Source organism: Natrix helvetica (genome assembly GCF_964273705.1).
Source record: "Natrix helvetica genome assembly, chromosome: 1".
NCBI lineage: Eukaryota > Metazoa > Chordata > Lepidosauria > Squamata > Natricidae > Natrix > Natrix helvetica.
Genome location: NC_138548.1, coordinates 170,673,929 through 170,694,800, shown reverse-complemented (window position 1 = coordinate 170,694,800; position 20,872 = coordinate 170,673,929). Strand labels below are relative to the sequence as shown.

The 20,872-nt window shown below is 37.8% G+C and overlaps 2 protein-coding genes across 3 annotated transcripts; both read right to left on the bottom strand.

The window, feature by feature from the left end:
- Nucleotides 1-304: 304 nt before the first annotated feature.
- NUP35 (nucleoporin 35) lies at nucleotides 305-12,416 on the bottom strand. 2 transcript variants are annotated; one of them, XM_081957217.1, is made up of 9 exons: nucleotides 12,110-12,416; nucleotides 9,757-9,927; nucleotides 7,692-7,819; nucleotides 5,687-5,747; nucleotides 5,021-5,162; nucleotides 4,122-4,191; nucleotides 3,898-4,026; nucleotides 2,406-2,567; nucleotides 305-2,290 (listed from the first exon to the last, which is right to left on the bottom strand). In XM_081957217.1, exons 1-9 carry the CDS (start codon nucleotides 12,153-12,155, stop codon nucleotides 2,213-2,215), a joined length of 987 nt encoding a protein of 328 aa, XP_081813343.1. In that variant the 5' UTR covers nucleotides 12,156-12,416; the 3' UTR covers nucleotides 305-2,212. The 2 variants fall into 2 exon arrangements, with proteins under 2 accessions (XP_081813343.1, XP_081813344.1); XM_081957218.1 differs by lacking the exon at nucleotides 12,110-12,416 and adding an exon at nucleotides 11,725-11,924.
- Nucleotides 12,417-15,543: 3,127 nt separating this feature from the next.
- On the bottom strand, nucleotides 15,544-20,353 carry DUSP19 (dual specificity phosphatase 19). The gene is made up of 4 exons (XM_081934900.1): nucleotides 19,872-20,353; nucleotides 19,191-19,237; nucleotides 18,013-18,165; nucleotides 15,544-16,033 (listed from the first exon to the last, which is right to left on the bottom strand). Exons 1-4 carry the CDS (start codon nucleotides 20,095-20,097, stop codon nucleotides 15,842-15,844), a joined length of 618 nt encoding a protein of 205 aa, XP_081791026.1. The 5' UTR covers nucleotides 20,098-20,353; the 3' UTR covers nucleotides 15,544-15,841.
- Nucleotides 20,354-20,872: the final 519 nt, after the last annotated feature.

Sequence of the window (20,872 nt, the reverse complement as noted above, 5' to 3'; positions counted from 1 at the left end):
AATGGTTCATTAACTATGCAAAGTATCTTACTACAGTATAAAGCTTTATTAAAGTTTTAAATATTGAAATCAATGTGATGCCTTTCAAAAAGCAAACAGAAAAAAAATCTTTACAAAGATAAAATACAACATCCATTTTCACAATTTTCTCAAGAGCTAGAGCTGTTACAGTAATTTTTGCCTGAGATCAAAATAACTTCTCATTCTAGTGTCATTCACCATCGAATACATTAAGCTTACCAATGAACTGGATCTAATTCCAAAATGTGTCCTAGTTATCAGCTATAAAAAAATGTATCTAAAGTGGTAAATAAAACCCAAGAATAAGGTACCATTTATTTTGGTTAGCATGTTTTATTTTGGCAGAAATGTCCATACATGAAGTGTGATGGTGTCTGTCTCTCTGAAGAACAAATTCATTTTTAAAAGAGATTTACAATATTTTTTAAAATATAGTTATATCGTACAAAAAAGAACATGATCCCATCATCTTGGATGTATATATTAGTGATGAAAATGAACAGTATAAAACCAGGAAAGAAACATTTTCTGAAATTATGTTTAGATCCTTTTTGCTTCCTCTTTCAATAGCTGTCTTCTATCTACTGAATAGCTTTCTGAATCTCATGTTTACTAATGAATTCCATCTCAGCAGCATCAAGCAGGACTCAATGTGTGCAGTGGATACAATAGTGGACTGGAAGCATGGAGACCTAAGTATAATTCCAATCTGTCCAGGGAATCCTTGGGATGACTTTGGGCCAGATACTGTTTCTCAGTCCAATCTATCTCCAAGTATTATTGCTGCAAGAATATAAAGGATAAAAACTTTCTAGACAAAAAGTGGATATAAATGTAGTCAATCAGTGTTTGCGCTTAAAAAATACTATGAGAATATTAAAATCTGCTACAAAGGCAGCCATTTAACCAAAGGGATGTATGCTATGATTTGTCATATTTATCTATTCTACACCTAGAGTCTGACTAATCCATTGAAAATAGAATATTGTTGAAAATTGCAGAAGAGGAAATAGTCATGTGTTGTCGGTGACCTGCACATGGTGCACTGATACAAAGTTTTGAGAATTCTACAAATGGTATAATGGTGAGGTATAAAAGAGACTTAACACTGCGTATTTTATACTAAATAGTGGTGTAAGTTCAACATTCAGCAGGATGTATTTAATTAGTTTGTCTCGCTATTCTTATGTATTTGAAAGGCAAGAATAGATATAAACAATTCATTCCAACTACCAAATGTAATGAGGGCATATTTAATTTTAACAGTAGCATTCAGATAATTTGGGGAGGTATCCTGTATCTTCTCACCCACAGAACAGCATCAGCAAAACATATTCGATTATCCCTCCAAAATGTACTTCAAAAGGATGAGATAACTCCTGGTGTACATTTTAGTGACACTGAAAGTAAATCTACTGTAGGATGGGAAATGTAAAACTGGATATTGAACCAATGTTCCATAATATTTAGAAGAGGAATTATCAGATAAATTTAAGCTTCCAAATAAGCCCCAGATAAAGCACTTCATGCATTTGTTATCAGGTAAAAGCATTTAAATTTTAAAATATCTCTGCAATTAAACGTGTCCCAATGCACAGAAAGCCACATAACAATACTGACAGTGGTATTTGTATACATTGATAGTATATTTGGATAGTTTACAAAAGCCACCATCAGCTCAAAAAAAAATGATAGCACCACAATTTTTATTTAGGTTTTAAAAAGCACATCTTCCAAATTAGAAGCAATTTGTCCAAAGTTCCTTTAAAGACTGGTTACATTTAGAACAGCTTTCAAATTTAAAATTGACAAAATCTATCCCAGTTGTTCTGTATAATAATATCCATGAATTTATCTTGCAGCAAGAAATACCGTATTTCCTGAAGTAGAAAGAAAGTCATGCAACTGGAAAATTATGGAAGGTATTAGCATGTATTGGGAAAAAAACTCATATTGTATACCTGTCCATTTTAGGTTGTATCATGCAATTACTATAGAAATAAGTTTAACATTGATTGCAACCGTTTTAACATGAGTCAAGTATAAACCCAGCTGTGGATTAAAGTGCAAGTAACTGTGCCAAAGTTTTAGAAGGCAGAACTGATACTATCACAAATGGTTATATAACTAACCAGAAGTGCAGGCAGTCTTTTATATGATCTAACCAAGCTTACTCTATTTTTTTTCTCAACTACCAACCAAATATGTATTCCAGAGCTTTGGACACAATGCTTTCATCTTTCCTTGGAGTCTGTCTGTCAGAAATTACCTATAAGAGAGACAAATTTAAATAAGTAGCTGTTTCATAACTTTTTGACCAAGCCCAATACCTTTTATTCAAAAATAGTGACTAGAATTTCTTCATTATGTTAATACAAAAATACCTGGTAATCGCTACTTGATGCTTTATATGCAGTAGCTAGAGGTCTCATGGTGGAAATCCTTTGTGTGCTTGAAGGCTGTGCTTGGGCAGCAAACGATTTCATTGGTGTGAAGACTGAAGTTGGGGATGATACAGTGCCTCTATCTATATTTTCCATCACATTCTACAAGTAAGATCAAGGAATATATTAAAAGATGCCTCTAACCAGCATTAAAGCTTAAAAATGTTGGAAGATGAAGGAATGCATTAATCTCTGCTTCACTAAGTAAGTTAAAGTAAAGGATGAAGAGCCATCCTATATGCTAGAGGTGTCAAACTCAAAGCCCATGGGCTGGAAATGGCCCGTGGGGTGTTTAGATCTGGCTAGCGGGGCTGCCCTGGAAACAGTGTAGGATGGCCCACAGGGCCTCTGCCACTGAGCTGCAGGGAGCTGCAGAAGGCTGTCATGGCCGAAAAGGGAGCCTTGATGATTGATATCAAGCTGGCCACCCCCACCCCAGCAACACACACACACCGCCCCCTCCCCTCCAAGGTAAAACACAATGTGGCTCTCAATGAGATCAAGTTTGACACTCCTGCTATACGCTTTAATTTGAATTCCTGCACCCGGAGGGGACAGTCCCCCGGAGCCCAAATATCTCCCTCCAACTCTAATTCCATGAGAGCACTAAAAATCACAAATTGGCCATTTGGTTGCCCAGGTCAACCACCTGCACCTTAGGATAGATTTTAAATTCGGTATCGTTGAAATACTGGATTTAAAATAACAATAAATGTTTAATATTCTGAACTAAGCTGGATGAAAAGAGTGATGTCCTTGGACTAGAAACAATTTTTGTGTAAAGTTCACATTCGTTATTTACTTCCTTATTAATTTTCTAATAAATTAAATGCTACCCGTACAACCTGCAATAAAATGAAATAATTACATTATTTGCATTTCTTAATAATATTTCTTTTAGCTTTTTCTCCTGATTTAAGAGATACAGTATAGGTAGTCCTCAACTTATGACCACAACTGAGTCCAACACTCCTGTCGCTAAGTGAGACATTTTAAAAGTAAGTTTTTGCCCCATTTTACCACATTGCTTGTCACAGTTGCTAAGTGAATCAGTGCAGTTGTTAAGTTAGCAATACAGTTGTTAAGTGAATCTGGCTTCCCCATTGAGTCTGCTTGCTAGAAGTTTGCAAAACATGATCACATGACTCAGGGACACTGCAACCATCATAAATATGAGTCAGTTGCCAAGCCTCTGAAATTTTGGAAACATGACCATGGGGATGCTGCAATGGTTGCAAGTGTGAAAAAATGGTCATAAGTCACTTTTTTCAGTGCTGTTGTACCTTTGGACGGTCACTAAATGAACTGTTCTAAGTCAAGGACTACCTGTACTGTTAATCACATTTACTACCAAAGATCGATTATGACTCTGCATTCTCCACCCTATTTTGTGCTATTTCCCTTGCTCACGCCACCTTATAAAACAACTCACTTTATCAATACAAGGTTTAACTCCAATCATAATAGATTCTCCAAAAATTCTTCCGTCTTTGCTCAGGGCTTTCCGAGCCTGTAACTTTGACTGATATCGAATATGCATCCAATTTCCCGCATTAGACATCTATAAATAGACAATGAGGAAGAATAAAATGTCAAAGCCAAACTAAGAATGGCCATTAAAAGAAAGGAAAGCAAACACTACAGATCTAGCCTCACCACATGTTTTAGTATGTTTCCATACTGTGCAAACTGTAGCAGGATATATGAAGCAGATGCTTGTGGAAATCTGTAATATCAGTAGAAAAGACTTATATCACTATTTGAAATCATAAATTATGATTAGATCACTGAGAAGAGTCTCAGAAGTGCATACAAATACATTATGCCCAAGTCACTGACAATCTCTGAGTAGCTCCTTACTTGCTAGCCCATTTTATAGCGTATCATTTGCAAAGTTAGCTTCACCTTGCAAATAATATGCTACATATAATGGGCTAGCAAGTAAGCCTAGGTGGAAAATGCTATCTTAATTTACAATCAAGGGAGTAGTTTTGGGGAACAGCATCATCTCATGGGGAATATTTTTATAGATGGGCAAACTAAACCACACACATAAAAAGAGAGCAGTTTAATGCTTCTGCCTTCAAAGCAACTGCTTACTTTTTCTCCTCAATAGAAACTAAGGGATTAATCTTACCCTGCTTGATTTTATCCTTTCCATCTGCTTTCTTTCTTGCTAATTAATGGCTGCTCCCTAATACAGCAGCCAACACTACTACTGGGTCCAAACCTCAATATTTCAATCCACAAAGGAAGAATTAAATGTTGTAATGACAACTACAAATAAATCTGTTCAGGAATTTGATTATTCCCTTGTTTCATAATGTAAACTGCTTTACCAATTATCATATTTATGAAAATCTAAGCTCACCTTATTCAGCTTTAAAAAAAAACTGCATATGTATATTGCAACCTCAAGTAATCTCACTCTCGCATTTTATAAAAATCATTCTATTCTCCCACAGAATCAGCATCCCTAATGCAAAAACTATGCCGATTAAACCATGGTAGCCAACTTTCCTCCTGTTTATCATATGGAACTGCCAATCACTGACCCAAATACTGTTACCCAGGTGTCATCAAGTTGATCTTCTGATGTCAAAGCATCTCCTTGAGTATAGAATGGATCTAACTGAGCTGGTGACATGGTAGTTTTTCTAGGTTGCGCAAGACTTGCTGGACTAAACACACTTGCCCCTGTCAAAATATAATGAAATGTCCTTATAAGACCTCGTAGTAAAAGAATGAACTAGTTACTCCAAGCTAAAATAAAAGATAGGCACAGCTCCTGAAACTATTTTACTGGCTAATTTTTGTCTTCATGTTTACCAAATTCACCTAATTTTATACCGAAAGAAAGAGAAATGGTGACAATAACGTGGTGCCTCAAGGCCAGTAAAATGTTACTATTGTCAATACTTAAGATTTATAAGGTTTATAATAAACTTTTTATCCTGATTGCCAGCATTTTACATAAATATAATGGAAAGCAAACGAAGTAACTTAAAAGAGGAAGATTGATATCAGTGTGAGGCATAAAGTAGGACAGGAAATTTAAAAAATCTGATGAAAGTCGGGGCGGTATAATTTCAATAGGAATTATGTATCAGCCCATAAATTGTATAATGATCCATATACAAATTAAACAGATCAGATACTCTTGAAGTTTGGCTTGCAGATAAATTCTTCATTAAATATCATGAGGAGAAATAATGTTGTACCTGTTCCAGGAGTTATTGGCAAAGACCCAACATTTGGACTCTGTATTACAGAAAAAGTAGCCTGCACGAAAGTACAATGTTAGTTAGACATTGTTTTAAAAGCCAGAAAACAAACTCTTTAAGCAGAATGTTTTATTTTAAAATTAGCCAGCATAATTCAACTCAAAAATACACTTACATGTTGATAAAAACAAATATAATCCTAAAATTGAACTATACAGCAGAATATGCTACGTAGGGATCATTATTTTATAGGATCTCATATGCAGTTGGCATTTTCTTTGGGACTTGATCACAGTTAAAGCGCCACACATCTCTACTAGCAATAACAGAAGACAAAACTGAGTAATTTGGGCCAGTATTGACTTAAAATAGGTGAAAATTCAATGGACTGTAGAATCAGATGAAGTCATTGGTATGGAATAAAATGTTTACTGAAATGTCAACTAGTACAAATAATTTTCCAGAAACATAGAGATTCCAATATAAACGTATATAACCACTTCTCATCTATCAGACATGGGTCTCTGAAAATACTAATTGTATAAAAATATTACACATAGCCAAATGTATAATATTTTTAACATACTGTGTCACATACAAGATCAGCAAAGCCTATAATAGCCAGCAAAGTATCATGCTGTTCCTTCAACCCTTTCTCTTCCAAAGGCAAGAGTTTTTATTTGTGAAATATTAAATACTCGCATGAACTTAATGCTGATGCATTCAAATCCAAACTGTGTTCTTTGGCTGCATATAGGGATGTTTTCTGAGGATGATACATTTGGGCTCAATAGAGCAAGTTCTTCCATTAATTCTATGTCTTTTTCCAACATTCAGTGAATCACAAAAACATGTCACATTTCTTTATGCATTAGAGAAATACAGTAGCTCTCAAGACAATAAGTGCGTTTTTCACTACTAATTGTTATAATTATAATTGTATAATTTCATCAAATACACACAGCTTTGCTATAATTTCTGGGGAAGAATGATGTGCCGTTGCTATGTATTAATATAGCCCGGGGGTGTCAAACCTAAGCCCTAGATGCGTCACACGCTGACCACCCCCACCCTCCTTTTAACGAAGGGGGAAAAGTCACGATACATCAAGTGACGAAAAACGTGACACCGAGAGTTTGATACCCCTGTTACAGCCAAATGGGATTCACTAAGAAAGAGAATGACTGATTTAGCCTCACTTCTTATGCTAGGCAATGAAAGTTATAGATTGCAACCCAGAACTACGAAGGAAGATAATGTTACTTCTTTTCTTTGTTTCTTATTAAATATGGCAAAGCATCACAATTGTTTTGTATGCTCAGGTCACATTCCAGAAAGGTTAACCCCATTGTGAGAAGTTCTTTATAAAGGAGTTATAAAATAAAGCTACAAACTCTCCCCCCTCCCTTTCCCCACCTTTGTAGACGCCTTTTTCAATTTCCTCTGCTGTTCCTGCTCCCTCCACCACTTGCATACATAAACTGGCCAGGCCCAGACTAATGAACAACTCAAACATTTATTAAACATATGCCACTCATCTCGCCTAGCGGTAAACACGACTATGTTTTCAATGCCAAGATAGCCTTTTTAATCCTATCAACAAGGAGAAAAAAATGAAATAAAGACCTCTCTTAAAAGTTCATCCAGGAAGCAGGAGGTGAAAAACCACAGAAAAACCACAATTCTAATCAAGCATGCATACAATTATCTCAACATTCCATCCTTTCACTAATGGAATACTTAGCAGCTTTGCCTTACAATAGGAAAATGTGTTTTCCTTTGTTTAAACACTTATTTCACTTATTCCACACGTGACCATAAATCAGGTCTTTTGGATTTCTCATAAAAATGTCATTCTATGGTTCAGGGTCCCCCTTGCTTGCAAAGCAGGCACCCAATGATGATTGAATAAAGCTCAGCCATTTCTCATCACTGAAAAATATGATTATTTACCACTTGCAAATCTCAAGTCTCCCTTTGCAGCTTCAGGGGAATTACTTACAGGCCTTCTTGAAGTCAAAGGTGTTGATCCAAGACCGGGGCTAGCTACTTCATCATAGATACTTCTAACTGGAGGAGCACCGCCTTTATCTTTGTGTGATGGCATTACTGGCTGCAGAGGAGATCCACCTAAGTAAACACATAATATTAGAACCAGTTAGCGTGGATCTTTCTGCAATCGTTATCTTTTTTCTGATTAAAGTGATCATCATGGATTTAAAAAAATCTTGTACATGAATAAATCTGTGTAACTATTTCTGAACCTTGTCAAAAATCAAAGGCTGGAAACTGACAAAAAACATTGCAAATCACAGTTGCATAAGTAGTTTATAGGAAGGTCTATTGTCACTTCAAACAGTCATTAAGCAAACAGTCATAAATCAAGAACAGCTTGGGCAGTATCACTATGCTCCAAAACAAATCCATTCTCTTAAGGGGAAAAAAAATCTGAATTACAATTGTGGAAATTGCATTTGTGATTATAAATCCTAAGTTTTTTTTTCTCAGGGAAGAAGAGCATTATATATATATAATATATAATATATGTTTTCGTAGATTTTCACAGGTGTAGGTATGCTGGTTTTGTTGTATTCGGGTCTTTTTTTGTTGTATTCGGGTCTATATATGTTGTATTTGTACTGATAAATAAATAAAGGGAGACTAGTATAGATCTATTTCGAGCTAATTAGCTCTCATCAGCTAGCCATACCCTTACTGGGATTTGAACCTGGCTAGCTGATGAGAGCTAATTAGCTCGAAATAGATCTATCCTAGTCTCCCTTTATTTATTTATCAGTACAATTACAACACAAATATAAAAAGGCAACAGTAAAAATAAAAATATGGTTTTCTGCCTGCATGGTCTTCTGTGATAAGCCGAAGGACAGAAAGAGGGAGTAGTGACCTTCCTCCCATATTTAGTCATACCAGGGGTTGTAACACAAATACATACCTATTTCCCTGCTCAACTGATAAGGAAGAGAACCCGTGGCTTAGTGGTTAAGACTCCTGCCTAAAATATATACAGCCCGGGTTCTAATCCCAGTAAGGGTATGGCTAGCTGATGAGAGCTAATTAGCTCGAAATAGATCTATCCTAGTCTCATCAGTACAATTACAACACACACACACACACACACACACACACACACACACACACACACACACATATATATATATATATATATATATATATATATATATATATATATATATATATATGCTGGTTTTGTTGTATTCGGGTCTTTTCCCGTGTAAGGTTGAGATTGTCTTTGCAACGTTTCGGCAGGATCACACCTGCCATCTTCAAGCTGTGGGCTTAAAAAAAAAACCCGCCTACCAAACATCTGGAAACCAGCCCTAGCCAACAAACGAACACCACCCACCACCCAAGCCGTTAAAATACAAAACAACAATGCACACACAACCTGCACCAATCAGCACCAATCTACCAATCATGATACAACCACACAACCAATCATTCCACTTACTGAAACAAAGCCACCACCCCATCCCCTCCCACCAAGACTTACAGAAAGACGGCAGCTCCGTTCCCATTTTAAGCCCACAGCTTGAAGATGGCAGGTGTGATCCTGCCGAAACGTTGCAAAGACAATCTCAACCTTACACGGGAAAAGACCGGAATACAACAAAACCAGCATACCTACACCCGTGAAAATCTACGTATATATATATATATATATATATATACATACACACACACACACACACACACACACACACGCTTTTTTTAATGCAGTGTTTTGAAAATTCAGTAACATGAATATGAGTCAAGCTGCAGAGTCAAAACGTTTATTTCGAGTGATTCACCCTAGAAAATACTTACAATGCAATACATACAAGTGTTCTTTTGCCCTGCCAAAATTAGCTTGCTTCCTAATGTTTTTATTTTTTTAAAAATAGCAAAGACCTGTTCTCAGCAAACACCAGTAGCCACTTACTCTTATCCCAAGCAACACCCACCCCCAATACTATTCTAGGATATTCTTGGTGAATTTTTGCTATTTGGGGCTACTAGAAAAGTATTTTAATTCAAAACCAGCTTACCAGCAAGCATTGGTGACCTCATTTCCATTACACCAACTGAAGGACCACTTAAAGAGCGAGGCTGTGGTGTCACTGGAGTCGGCATATCACCCATCAAAAATCCAGGCAGAAACTGAGCACCGGCACCTGGTTTTGGTGAAGAAGGGGATCCTAATGCCATTGGCTCAGCACCTGTGTTGCAAAAGGTGGTTCACAGAAGAATTACATTCAGTCTCTACCAAAGACACTACAGTACAGTTCTCGACTTACAACAGTTCATTTAGTGACCGTTCAAAGTTACAACAGCACTGGAAAAAGTGACTTACAACCATTTTTCACACTTACAACCTTTGCAGCATCCCCATGGTCACATGATCAAAATTCAGACCCTTGGCAACTGACTCATATTTATGACAGTTGCAGAGTCACGTGGCCCTGTAATCAGCTCTTGCGACCTTCTGACAAGCAAAGCAATGTGGGATCCAGATTCACTTAACAAGCATGTTAATAACCAATCAATGAGTCACTTAACAACTGTGGCAAGATAAGTCGTAAAATGGGACAAACTCAAGTAATGTTTCACTGAGCAACATAAATTTCAGACTCAATTGTGGTTGCAACTCGGGAACTATCTGTAGCTGGTTGTTAATTTTGAAACCTTAAAACAGGGCTGTCAAACTCATGGCACGCGGGCCAGATGCGTCATGCACTGGCCACGCGTGGTTTAGCGAAGGGGGGGAAAGCCCATATATGTCATATGACGCCGTTGTGACATGAGTTTGACACACCTGCCTTAAAACAAAACAAACCAAGATATAGCTTTCCTATTGAATACAACTGCCCTGTTGAGCATTACCTTCTTTGCAAACACCATAAAGAGATTCCTCGATTTACAACAGTTCATTCAGTGACTGTTCAGTTACAACAGCAAAATAAAAAGTGCCTTATGACAATTTTTCACACTTACGGCAAGCATCCTCAATGTTACACAATCAAAATTCAGACACTTGGCCGCATTTATGATGGTTGCAGCATCCCGGGTTGACGCGATCAGCTTTTGCGACCTTCCCGAGAGCAAAGTCAACAGGGAAACCAGGTTGACCGAACAACCGTGCACTAACGTAACAACTGCAACGATTCACTTAACAACTGTGAGAAGAAAGTTTGTAACGTGGGGCAAACCCCACTGTACAAACGTTTCGTTAACGTAAACGTGGGGCTCAAAATATGGAGCTCAATGTAAATGTCTAGTTTAATGTCTAGTTTAATTAAAAGAAGGATTAGGGGAGACATGATAGCAGTGTTCCAATATCTCAGGGGCTGCCACAAAGGAGAGCGAGTCAAACTATTCTCCAAAGCACCTGAGGGTAGAACAAGAAGCAATGGGTGGAAACTAATCAAGGAGAGAAGCAACTTAGAACTGAGGAGAAACTTCCTGACAGAACAATTAATCAGTGGAACAGCTTGCCTCCAGAAGTTGTGAATGCTCCAACACTGGAATTTTTAAGATGATGTTGGATAGCCATTTGTCTGAAATGGTGCAAGGTTTCCTGCAGTGGTGGGTAGCAAATATTTTTACTACCGGTTTGGGCTCGCTCGCGCTCATGCGCAGAAGCTTCTCCGCATGCACAGAAGCATCTGGGCGGGTAGGCGTGGCCTCCCTCCACCGCTATCCGCCGAACTGGGAGCAACCCACCACTGATTTCCTGCCTAAGCAGGAGGTTGGACTAGAACACCTCTAAGGTCCCTCCCAACTCTGTTATTTTATTCCATTCTATTGTAAATGTGGTCATAACTCGAGGACTACCTACCTGCACTGGTTGCAAACGCAAATATTTGAATCAAGTTACTTTATCCCCCTAGATTAGAACCACTTTCCCTCCGAACAAACAAGAGATGATTATAGCAGTCGTAAGAGCAAATTTCTCACCATCACCCCCCAGTAACTTTTTAGAGCAAAGAGACGTTCGGGGACTGTTTACAGCGTACCTGAGTCAACAGGCTTAAAAACAGCTTCCCGGCCCGTGTCCCTTCCTCGACCAAGCGGTAAACAAACGACCTGCTTTCCTTCTTTCTCAGACGCCCTTGCAATTTTTCCGGGATTTCGCCATGCAGGTCTAAGGTGCAAGTGACGTCACAAACGGGGACTCCCCCTCCTTCCCCTCCCCGCGAGACTCAGGGGCGTTCTAGAATCCCTCCGCCCCGTCACCGGGTCCCAAATGGACGAGCCCTTGATGTGAGGCAGAGAGAGAAACGACCGGCAACAAGCACGTCTCTCTCCCCTTCCCGCCTTCGTCAGCAAGTCCGCTTAACGTAATTTAATTTAATTTAATTTAATTAGGCTTCTTTGCTCTTAACCCGAGGCGAGGCTCACCCAAAGAAGGGGAAGACAGCGGTAGTTCCATGGTGAAGGCAGCCATTCACGCCGGGAAAGCAGCAGCCACTGCCAGACCGGCCGCGTGCACAGCAGCCGCCTCTTTTTTTTTTTTTTGCCTCAGCCCGTCACTTTCAAATGAGGCGGAAGTGCCGCTCTTGCCCGCGTTGAGGGGGAACAGGCAGACGCCACTTCCCACACAAGACTGGACCATAAAGTTGAGGCTGGCGGCCTCTCCTTATAGGTTTGCGGCTCTATGGTCGTTTCCTACTGGAATGCGCCGAGAAACGAAAGTGTTGGGAACGTTTCCGCCTGGGTTTTATTTGCTTGGCTCGATTTCCGGCCTTGACTCCTGGCCCGGTGGAGCGAGGCGCGGGGGGGGGGCAGTCTGAGGGAGTGATCCTTATTTATGGGTGATTAGAAATTAAAAGCTGTTTGAAAGCTGCGATATTTTTTTTTAATGACAGCGACTCTTCTGTGGAAGATGAGAGACGGGATAAAAGCTTTTTACTTTTTCCAGCTCCATGTGCAGGAAAAATAAGGAATTTAAGTTATTTAAAACATAAATTGCATCGTCAATACCTCCTGCTCTAGAATAATAAGAAATAGTGTTTTATTACGTGAGACCTACAACAACAACCTTGTGAACTCCCAACTCTGCTGTTTTCAAAATAGTGTGTGTGTATATGTATACCGTGTGTGTATGTATTACATGACATCTATAGCAACAACCTTGTGAACTCCACTCTGCTATGTATTCAAAATAGTAATGTGTATGTATGTATGTATGTCTATGTATGTATGTATATGTGTGTTTAATATATAATATAAATATACACACATTCTTTTGAGAGCAGGCAGCAGAATTACATTTTTAATGTGGGCCGGTGTGCTCATAGTAAAAAAATGACAGGTTATCTAGATCAGATAGTTGTAGGCATTTTAAGAAGGTGGAGGAAAACAGTACAATGTCTTCTATTTCCCTTTTGGAAAGAGTGCGTGTGAGTCCTGGATTTACAGCTGTGTGGTTCTTTGCTCTTTTTTTATCATGAATTGTTGGCATTAAAGTAACCCTGGCTTTTCAAAGAGTTTCTGAAAAATTGAAGAATGGAAGTGTGAGTGAAAGCTGCATAATATCAGACTGACTTTTGCATTTGAAAGACTATAAGATGGTTTAAGCTTAGAAAATGAAGTGCAAAGAGAATATCTGCAGAAAAAACACTACTCATCCACAAGCTCCACAGAGCCGTGTTTCAAAGAAAATATTTTAGCTGCAGTTTCAAATATCCTGTATGAGAGAGGAAAAGATGTAGTTCTGAAACCTTAGTAATTTGCATAGAATTGCCATCAGTGATGCAATGATCCTTTGTGGAAGGATCTGATGGTAAAAAAGAATAACTTTACAGTACTTATAGTGCTATTATTTGAACCAATACTGATGTAACAGGTCATGGCATCTCATTAATGATGCATACTATATACAGTAATTGTTAGTTGCATTATGACATCTGTTAGATTATTTGTGACATAGAGTTTATGATCTTATTTTCAGGCATTCATGTAATTAACATTCCTAGTAATAGATGGCAGTTGGAGTCTGCATGAATTTTGAAAGATCCATTTTATAATGTGATTTAATACTAGGATTCATATATTGTAAATACAGGAAGGGTCAGGCAAGTGAAAATCTTAATACGGTTTCAACATGACCAAGGCATTATCCCCAAATTTAACATTATGGAACTGGTTGCAGCCATTCTGTAATGAGCAGTGCATTTTTAATGACAACTTAATAAAGGTGTTGAGATTTGTCCCATGTTCAGCCATTAGTGATGCAGCTTAGCATTTTTAATAAAAGGGTCCTTTATTACAATTTAAAGATGTTACCAAGATTCAAATGTAAAATATCTAGAGTGACAATATGATTACTAAGATTTAAATTCAAAACAAATGTAGAGCGTAGGCAATATAATTAATACTTAATTTTACTTTTCTCTTTAAGATCATCTTTTGCAGAAAATACCTCAATGTCTAATATAAATCTTTTGACTCATACTTTTTTCAAACTCATTTTGTTTTTGACATCTGGATATTAGACATATTTATTTTCTTGTTGGACAGTGGCTCAGTGGCTAAGATGCTGAGCTTGTTGATCAGAAAGGTCGGCAATTCGGCCGTTCGAATCCCTAGCACCGCATAATGGAGTGAACTCCCATAACTTGTCCCAGCTTCTATCAACCTAGCAGTTTGAAAGCATATAAAAATACAAGTAAAAAAATAGGAAGCACCTTTGTGGGAAGGTAACAGTGTCCCGTACGCCTTCGGCATTTAGTCATGCTGGCCACACGAACACGGAGACGTCTTCAGACAGCGCTGGCTCTTCAGCTTTGAAATGGAGATGAGCACTGCCCCCTAGAGTCGAGAACGACTAGCATATATATGCGAGGGGAATCTTTACCTATTTTCTTATTATTGTATAAGTTGCCATGAATGCTAAAGCCAGAAGGACAAATGTTTCCCTGAAATATTTAAAATATGGAACATTGGGCACCATTTATAAGTGAAGGAAAATGGATTTCAGGGAAGGAAAAATGGTCTGCTTAAAATCTTAAGTATCTGAGAAGTGAGCATTTATGTTGCATGTTCTTGGGTTTAAAATCCTTCCCTGTTCTGTATATGGGTATTTCTTAATGAAAGAAAAATGATGCTATTCTTACTCTTGAAGCATTATCCCTGCAATATGCAAAGACCAATATATTGTACATTTCTTAGGTCTGGAATACTATAGTCTGGGACTATAGTCCCACCAAGCAGAAGAACTTGTATTTGGATTACTAGAACGTATCTTCAAATGTTTTGTTATCAATGCTCTGGCCACACTACAAATGGAGTAAAATTTGTGATTGAAGTGGATTTAACTTTACCCAGCCTAAACATTGAAAACTACTTCTCATGGACAGTCCTAATCCAGCGGAATTAAAGACCTGATCCATATCCTAAGGGACTTGTCTCTGAATCTGCCTTGTTTTACTTCTTTACTTTGACCTCTGATTTATCTGAATTGTAACCCGCATTTGGTCTATTTCTGAGCCTGACTCCTACCAGTCTTATAAGGACCCACTTGGACTAATAGCCAATTTTCCACTGGGTTGTGGGCTGATTACAGTGTAACCTAACAAACCAGGGTAACAAACCAGATGTACCTTTGTGAGTTAATATGATTACATCAGAGGGGTGAAATTCAGCAGGTCCTGACAGGTTCTGGAGAACTGGTAGCGGAAATTTTGAGTAGTTTGGAGAACCAGCAAATACCACCTCTGGCTGGCCCCAGGAGTGGGGAGGAAATGGAGATTTTTCAGTATCCTTCCCCTGCCACACCCACCAAGCCACACCCACAGAACCGGTAGTAAAAAAAATTGAATTTCACCACTGGATTAGATATCCTAAACTTTTAATTGGTAAAACATAGTTGCAAGTAACAGATAATTGCTAAATCAAAGAAGCTAAAGTCCACAGTAATAGTCATATTTATTAAGATTAAAATAAAAAGAGCAAAATGCATCTGAGATTAATTCAACATTACGTGTAAGAACGAGGATGAGTTTTCGATGATATAGAGCTTAATGGGGTACAATTGTTATTAACACCGTGATTTTTTTTAAAGTCAATTTCTCTCATTAAAACACAACCATAAAATTCATTCTTCATCTTTCCTCTATTGAGTTTCCATTTTTAATGATTGAATTGACAGTATTTCTGGAGCTGCTCCATGAAGCCAGAATTTGGACAAATAGCAGGTCGTGCATTTTTTACCACAGAAAAAGCCATGGCAAAATTGAGTCCTTCTGAGTACATTAGGAATCCTATGATAATTGCTGCTGCCCGGGAAACTCCTGCATTACAATGAACAAGCACAACGCCATCCTTTAAAAAAAGAAAGGAAAGACACATTTAAGCTTTCATTTTCCATCAAAATGGAGCCACACTACCAAGGCATTTTAAGCAAGCTCTCTACAAAATCCTCAGAAGTATAAAAAAGAGTAATGCATACTCTTTTTCATACATTTATTTTTACCATAATCCCTGTGGACTGCGTAGATTTTGCTAGATTCAATCTTTCCCCACCTCAGTATTTAGTCAATGCTCCCCCTTTCTGAAGTACAGCTGAAAGGTAAATTAGAATCAATGCTTCTCTTTTCAGATTGATGACCAGGATCTTCTACAGTTTATTTTTCTCTCCCTTAGCAGCAAAGATTTCATGGTTTTCAGCACACTAGCAGAAATATGAGATTTATGATAGCTAAAGACTGATGGTATGGCTGTGTTATGACAGACAAGCCATCTGTTCATGCCAGCAAGCACATTTAACGGTCTGTATATATTTCTGATGATGGTCTGATCTGCCATGGTGGACTTAACCAATTACCAAAGATTCATTTTATTAGGATGGCATGTTTCAATAATCAAAAATTTTAAATGTACACTTGCTGAATGTAACAATATGTAATTTGAAATCAGAATGGGTAATTCTGTTTTTTTCTGGTGTACATTAGAAGTAATTGGGGATTTGAGAACATAAGCATGGGGGTCAAATAGGATTAGGATTACATTTAAGATAAATTAAAGCTCTAAGAATTAAAGTTATCATTAAAATTACATAATGCAAGTTTTGTGATCCTTCCCTTAAATCTACATAGCTACTGTATGTGAAACAACAACAACACTGTACAAAAAGATAACTTGGTAGTCGTAAACTTCTATAATTGAGAATTTTGATCTCAAAAGCCTAAATCATGCATGGGAGTATAGAAAATGCATTCCATTAAATGTTTGCTTTAATGAAGCAATTTGTGATCTCATACTTTATTCATTTGTCCTGCTTTGCCTGGCAGGGTGCCTTCAATAAAATATTGAATGTTTTTGTCTATGCAATAAAGAAATTTTGTATTATGAAGTACCAGAAATATCAGGAAAGAAAGAAAGATTGTAAAAGCAATCTCGAGTTCACAAAGCTAACTGAAAAATTAAAACTTCTGAGGCAGAACAGTAACACCAGGATCTTAGAATGGCCAATCTAATTTAGAAATGAAGTGGAAACGGTAACTAGAAACCTTCAGGAGAGCATGAAATGAAGACACGTTTCAGGTAACTTGTTAATAATGCACCACATTCTTCTTTTTAAAGTAAGACAAAGGGTAATGGAGCAAAGTTACCTTCCTTTCTTTCAAACTGTGTACATAATGACCATGACGAAACTCAGAAGCACTTGCAACCAGGTTTGAAAATGTCAAGATACTAACAGGTTGTAGCATCAAGTGAAGTTATATGAAATAGATCAGACCTCAGATTACTTATATGCGCATTTAGGTATAGAAGCACTGTATGATTTTTCTAATTTATTTTTGACAGATTTTATTGTGTATGCAAGACAAAATCTTAGTCATATGTATGAAATCTAAATATTTCCTATTCAGTTCAGTGCCACAGTTCAGTACAGAGTTAAAAGCATTCCAAGAGTCCTCATTCAGTGTTGATCTCCAGTACACAATCACACTACACATCTTTTAGATCTGCAAAACTTAACATACATTATTAAACTTTACACTTAAATTATTATCTTGGAGACAATTTTTAAAGATGATCATCTCCCTGATAGGGAGAGACATATGTATATATGTGGCTACATATAGCACCTGGTTTACATTTATTTACTTAGGTTGAAGTTTAAACCTTCATTCAAATAAGGATGAGAATAAATAGGCAGTTCCAACCTTAAGATACTTTAACTGATCTTAGTATGGATGTGTCTTAAAAGACTACTAACTGATCAATGCAAAAAACGGATGAGTTTAATACACACATACACACAGAGCCAAGCATCACTCCTTGCAACAATTATTTACCTTTAACTTGATTTGCTCAATAAATTCAAAACATTGAGGAAAATAGGAGGTGATGTCAGTCTCAGGCAGGTCAAGAATAGGGATAGTTTTATATGTAAAGTCATCGGGGAAGGCATTTTCAACTCCATAAGCTACATTTAGAACATGGGTAACCTAAAACGGAAAAGACATACAATCAAGATAGCACTTTCAAAGGAATTCCATTCATCAGTCACAAGATCAGAGTGGCACCTTCATTCACATGTTAAATTTTTACTCACACACTCACTCTCTCTCTTAGTTGGATAAATATTTTTTTTTCTACTTCATTCATTGGTTCATGATAATTTATCCTCTTATGTTCCAAGTCACAACCTTTGCAATGATTACCGTGTGTGTGTGTGTGTGTGTGTGTGTGTGTGTGTGTGTGTTTCACCAATATTTATGGTATTCATGAATTTGGTCAATAGAGGCTTTCACATAACATATTTTAGCAGCATAAATAAGATGTAGATATGATTACCATCCTTAGCTAACAGTAAGAAAATAATATTGGTTTAGTTGGGCATAATATGGCCATAATATGAGCATAAGCATGCTCATGCTATCCTAAGCAAGTTGGGGTTTCTAATCCAGGGGTCCCCAACCCCCGATCTGTGAACCAGCGCCAGTTCATGGCATGCCAGAAACAGGTCCACGCAAACAAGTGCAACCCCATCTATGAGATGCAGGCAGCACCTGAAACCCTCCAGCCAACAAAAAAAATCTCTCTCCACAGAACCGGTCCCTGGTGCCCAAAAGGTGGGGGGGGGGCACTGCTCTAATCTACAGACTGTCTTGAAAGCCAACATGCTTTTGTCTGCAACCAATCAGAAGGAATGTTACTGTCACATTCAGAATACACTTGCTTTTATAAACTTCATGTTCTGAATGGCAAACACGCAATTATCTTCTGTCATGAAATCAACAGCAAGATTGTGATGATGTATATTTCAATACAAAACCAGTAAACCAGAGTTTCTCAAACTGTGTTCCATAAAACTCCAGGTTCTACAAGAACTTGATGAGGCTTTGTGAGAGGCTAAGGGCAAAAAAGCCCCAAAGATTTACCCAAATGTAATCAATTTTCTATTACCAGATCTATACTAATGTTAGCCATCAGCTGCAACTGTTTTTTTTTTAAAAAACCCATACATTACCTTATATTTTTTCATTATTTCCAGGTCATGAGCAGCATCCTGGGAACCTGTGAAATACAAATGTTATCCCACCAAGTTTGGGAAATCATTACATGCAGACAAGAAGACCAAATACTGTATATCATTCTGATGAAATGAAGTAAATTATTATTACACACATGCATGTATGTATACTACATATATGTACATTCTACATACATACAAGACACGGGTGCAGCCAAGTGGGGTGGAAAACCCTTTAATAGAATGGGTCCAGTTTGAGTTAGCTATGCCAATTATTTCCAATTGAAGATCTACAGATTTCATTTCTGGAGTTAATCTTATGTATTGAGAGTAGTACATTAATAGAATCACTGCATTGTTGCTGTTGATGTTGTTGTATATACACTATTACCATTATGATCCCACAGCAGTAGTTACCCATTTATAACCAACTCTGGGTAGCTCCCAGTCAAAAGCAAGAACCTAAAAATCTTAATAAAGTTATAAAACTAAGCATATTAAAAACAACAAAAACCTGGCGCCCATATAGTCTCTTATCCCAGTATATACACAAACATACACACACACAATCGCGACCATGCACAGCCATGGTGCACAGCCATACATACACACCCATAGTTTTCCAGTGCACACAGGTATGCTTAACTATTAATGCTGTTTTGGCTAAAAACTACATACCCAGCAAGAGCCACGGCTTAATTGCCCCAATTTGAAGATCCAGGCTCAGGTCCTGCACATAACCACAGGCACCCCCTTCCTTACAATCAGCCACTTCCACCACTTGCACCTGGGCATCCCTCCAGGTCTCAATAAGTCTCTTCCCAGATAAAGTTGTGACTCGGGTGCATTGCTTTTTCAAATTAGTCCTGGAGAAGGATTTGATTTCTTGGGTGAGTGAGTGCATTACATGAGAAAAGAAGCCCTCAAGCGGGCAGAAGCAAAGCCAAGGAGAAGCTTCTTTGCATTTGATTTCTTCTTCTTTTTTGTGAGTAGATCCGCTTCCAGTCTTTCAGCTTTGCCTAAACACACACGCATATCCCTCCTCAGAGAGTCTTCGAGCACAATTGGCAAGCAGCAGGGGAGCCTTGCCTGTTATGCTTCCTTTTTTCTCAGACAACAGTGTAAAAGAGTTTTGGATTGGCTACACAGAAGTCTTTCTGGATTGGTTAAGAGGTTTTTTTTCTGTTAAGTAGCACGAAATCTCCAGGGTTGCTGAAACAGCTTACAGATGCACGCATGCTCTGCTCCACTCTCACTTTCACATTGTTTTGTATGTAATCTTTGTTTGCCTTAAAGCGCCATGAAGCAAAAGAAACAATCAGAAAACAAAGAGATGCAGGAGAAGAAAAAAATAAAAGAAAATGTAGCTAAATCTGACATGCCCTACATCTCACTATGCTTTTTAGAATTCTGAATGGAATGGGAGAGGAGAGGAGAGGATAGAATAGAATAATTCTGTATTGGCCAAGTGTGATTGGACACACAAGGAATTTGTCTTTGGTGCATATGCTCTCAGTGTACATAAAAAGACTAGATATATTCGTCAAGAATCATAAGGTATAGTACTTAATGATAGTCATAGGGTACAAATAAGCAATCGAATCATATTAGGTAACAATATAAATCGTAAAGATACAAGCAACAAAGTTACAGTCATACAGTCATAAGTGGGAGGAGAT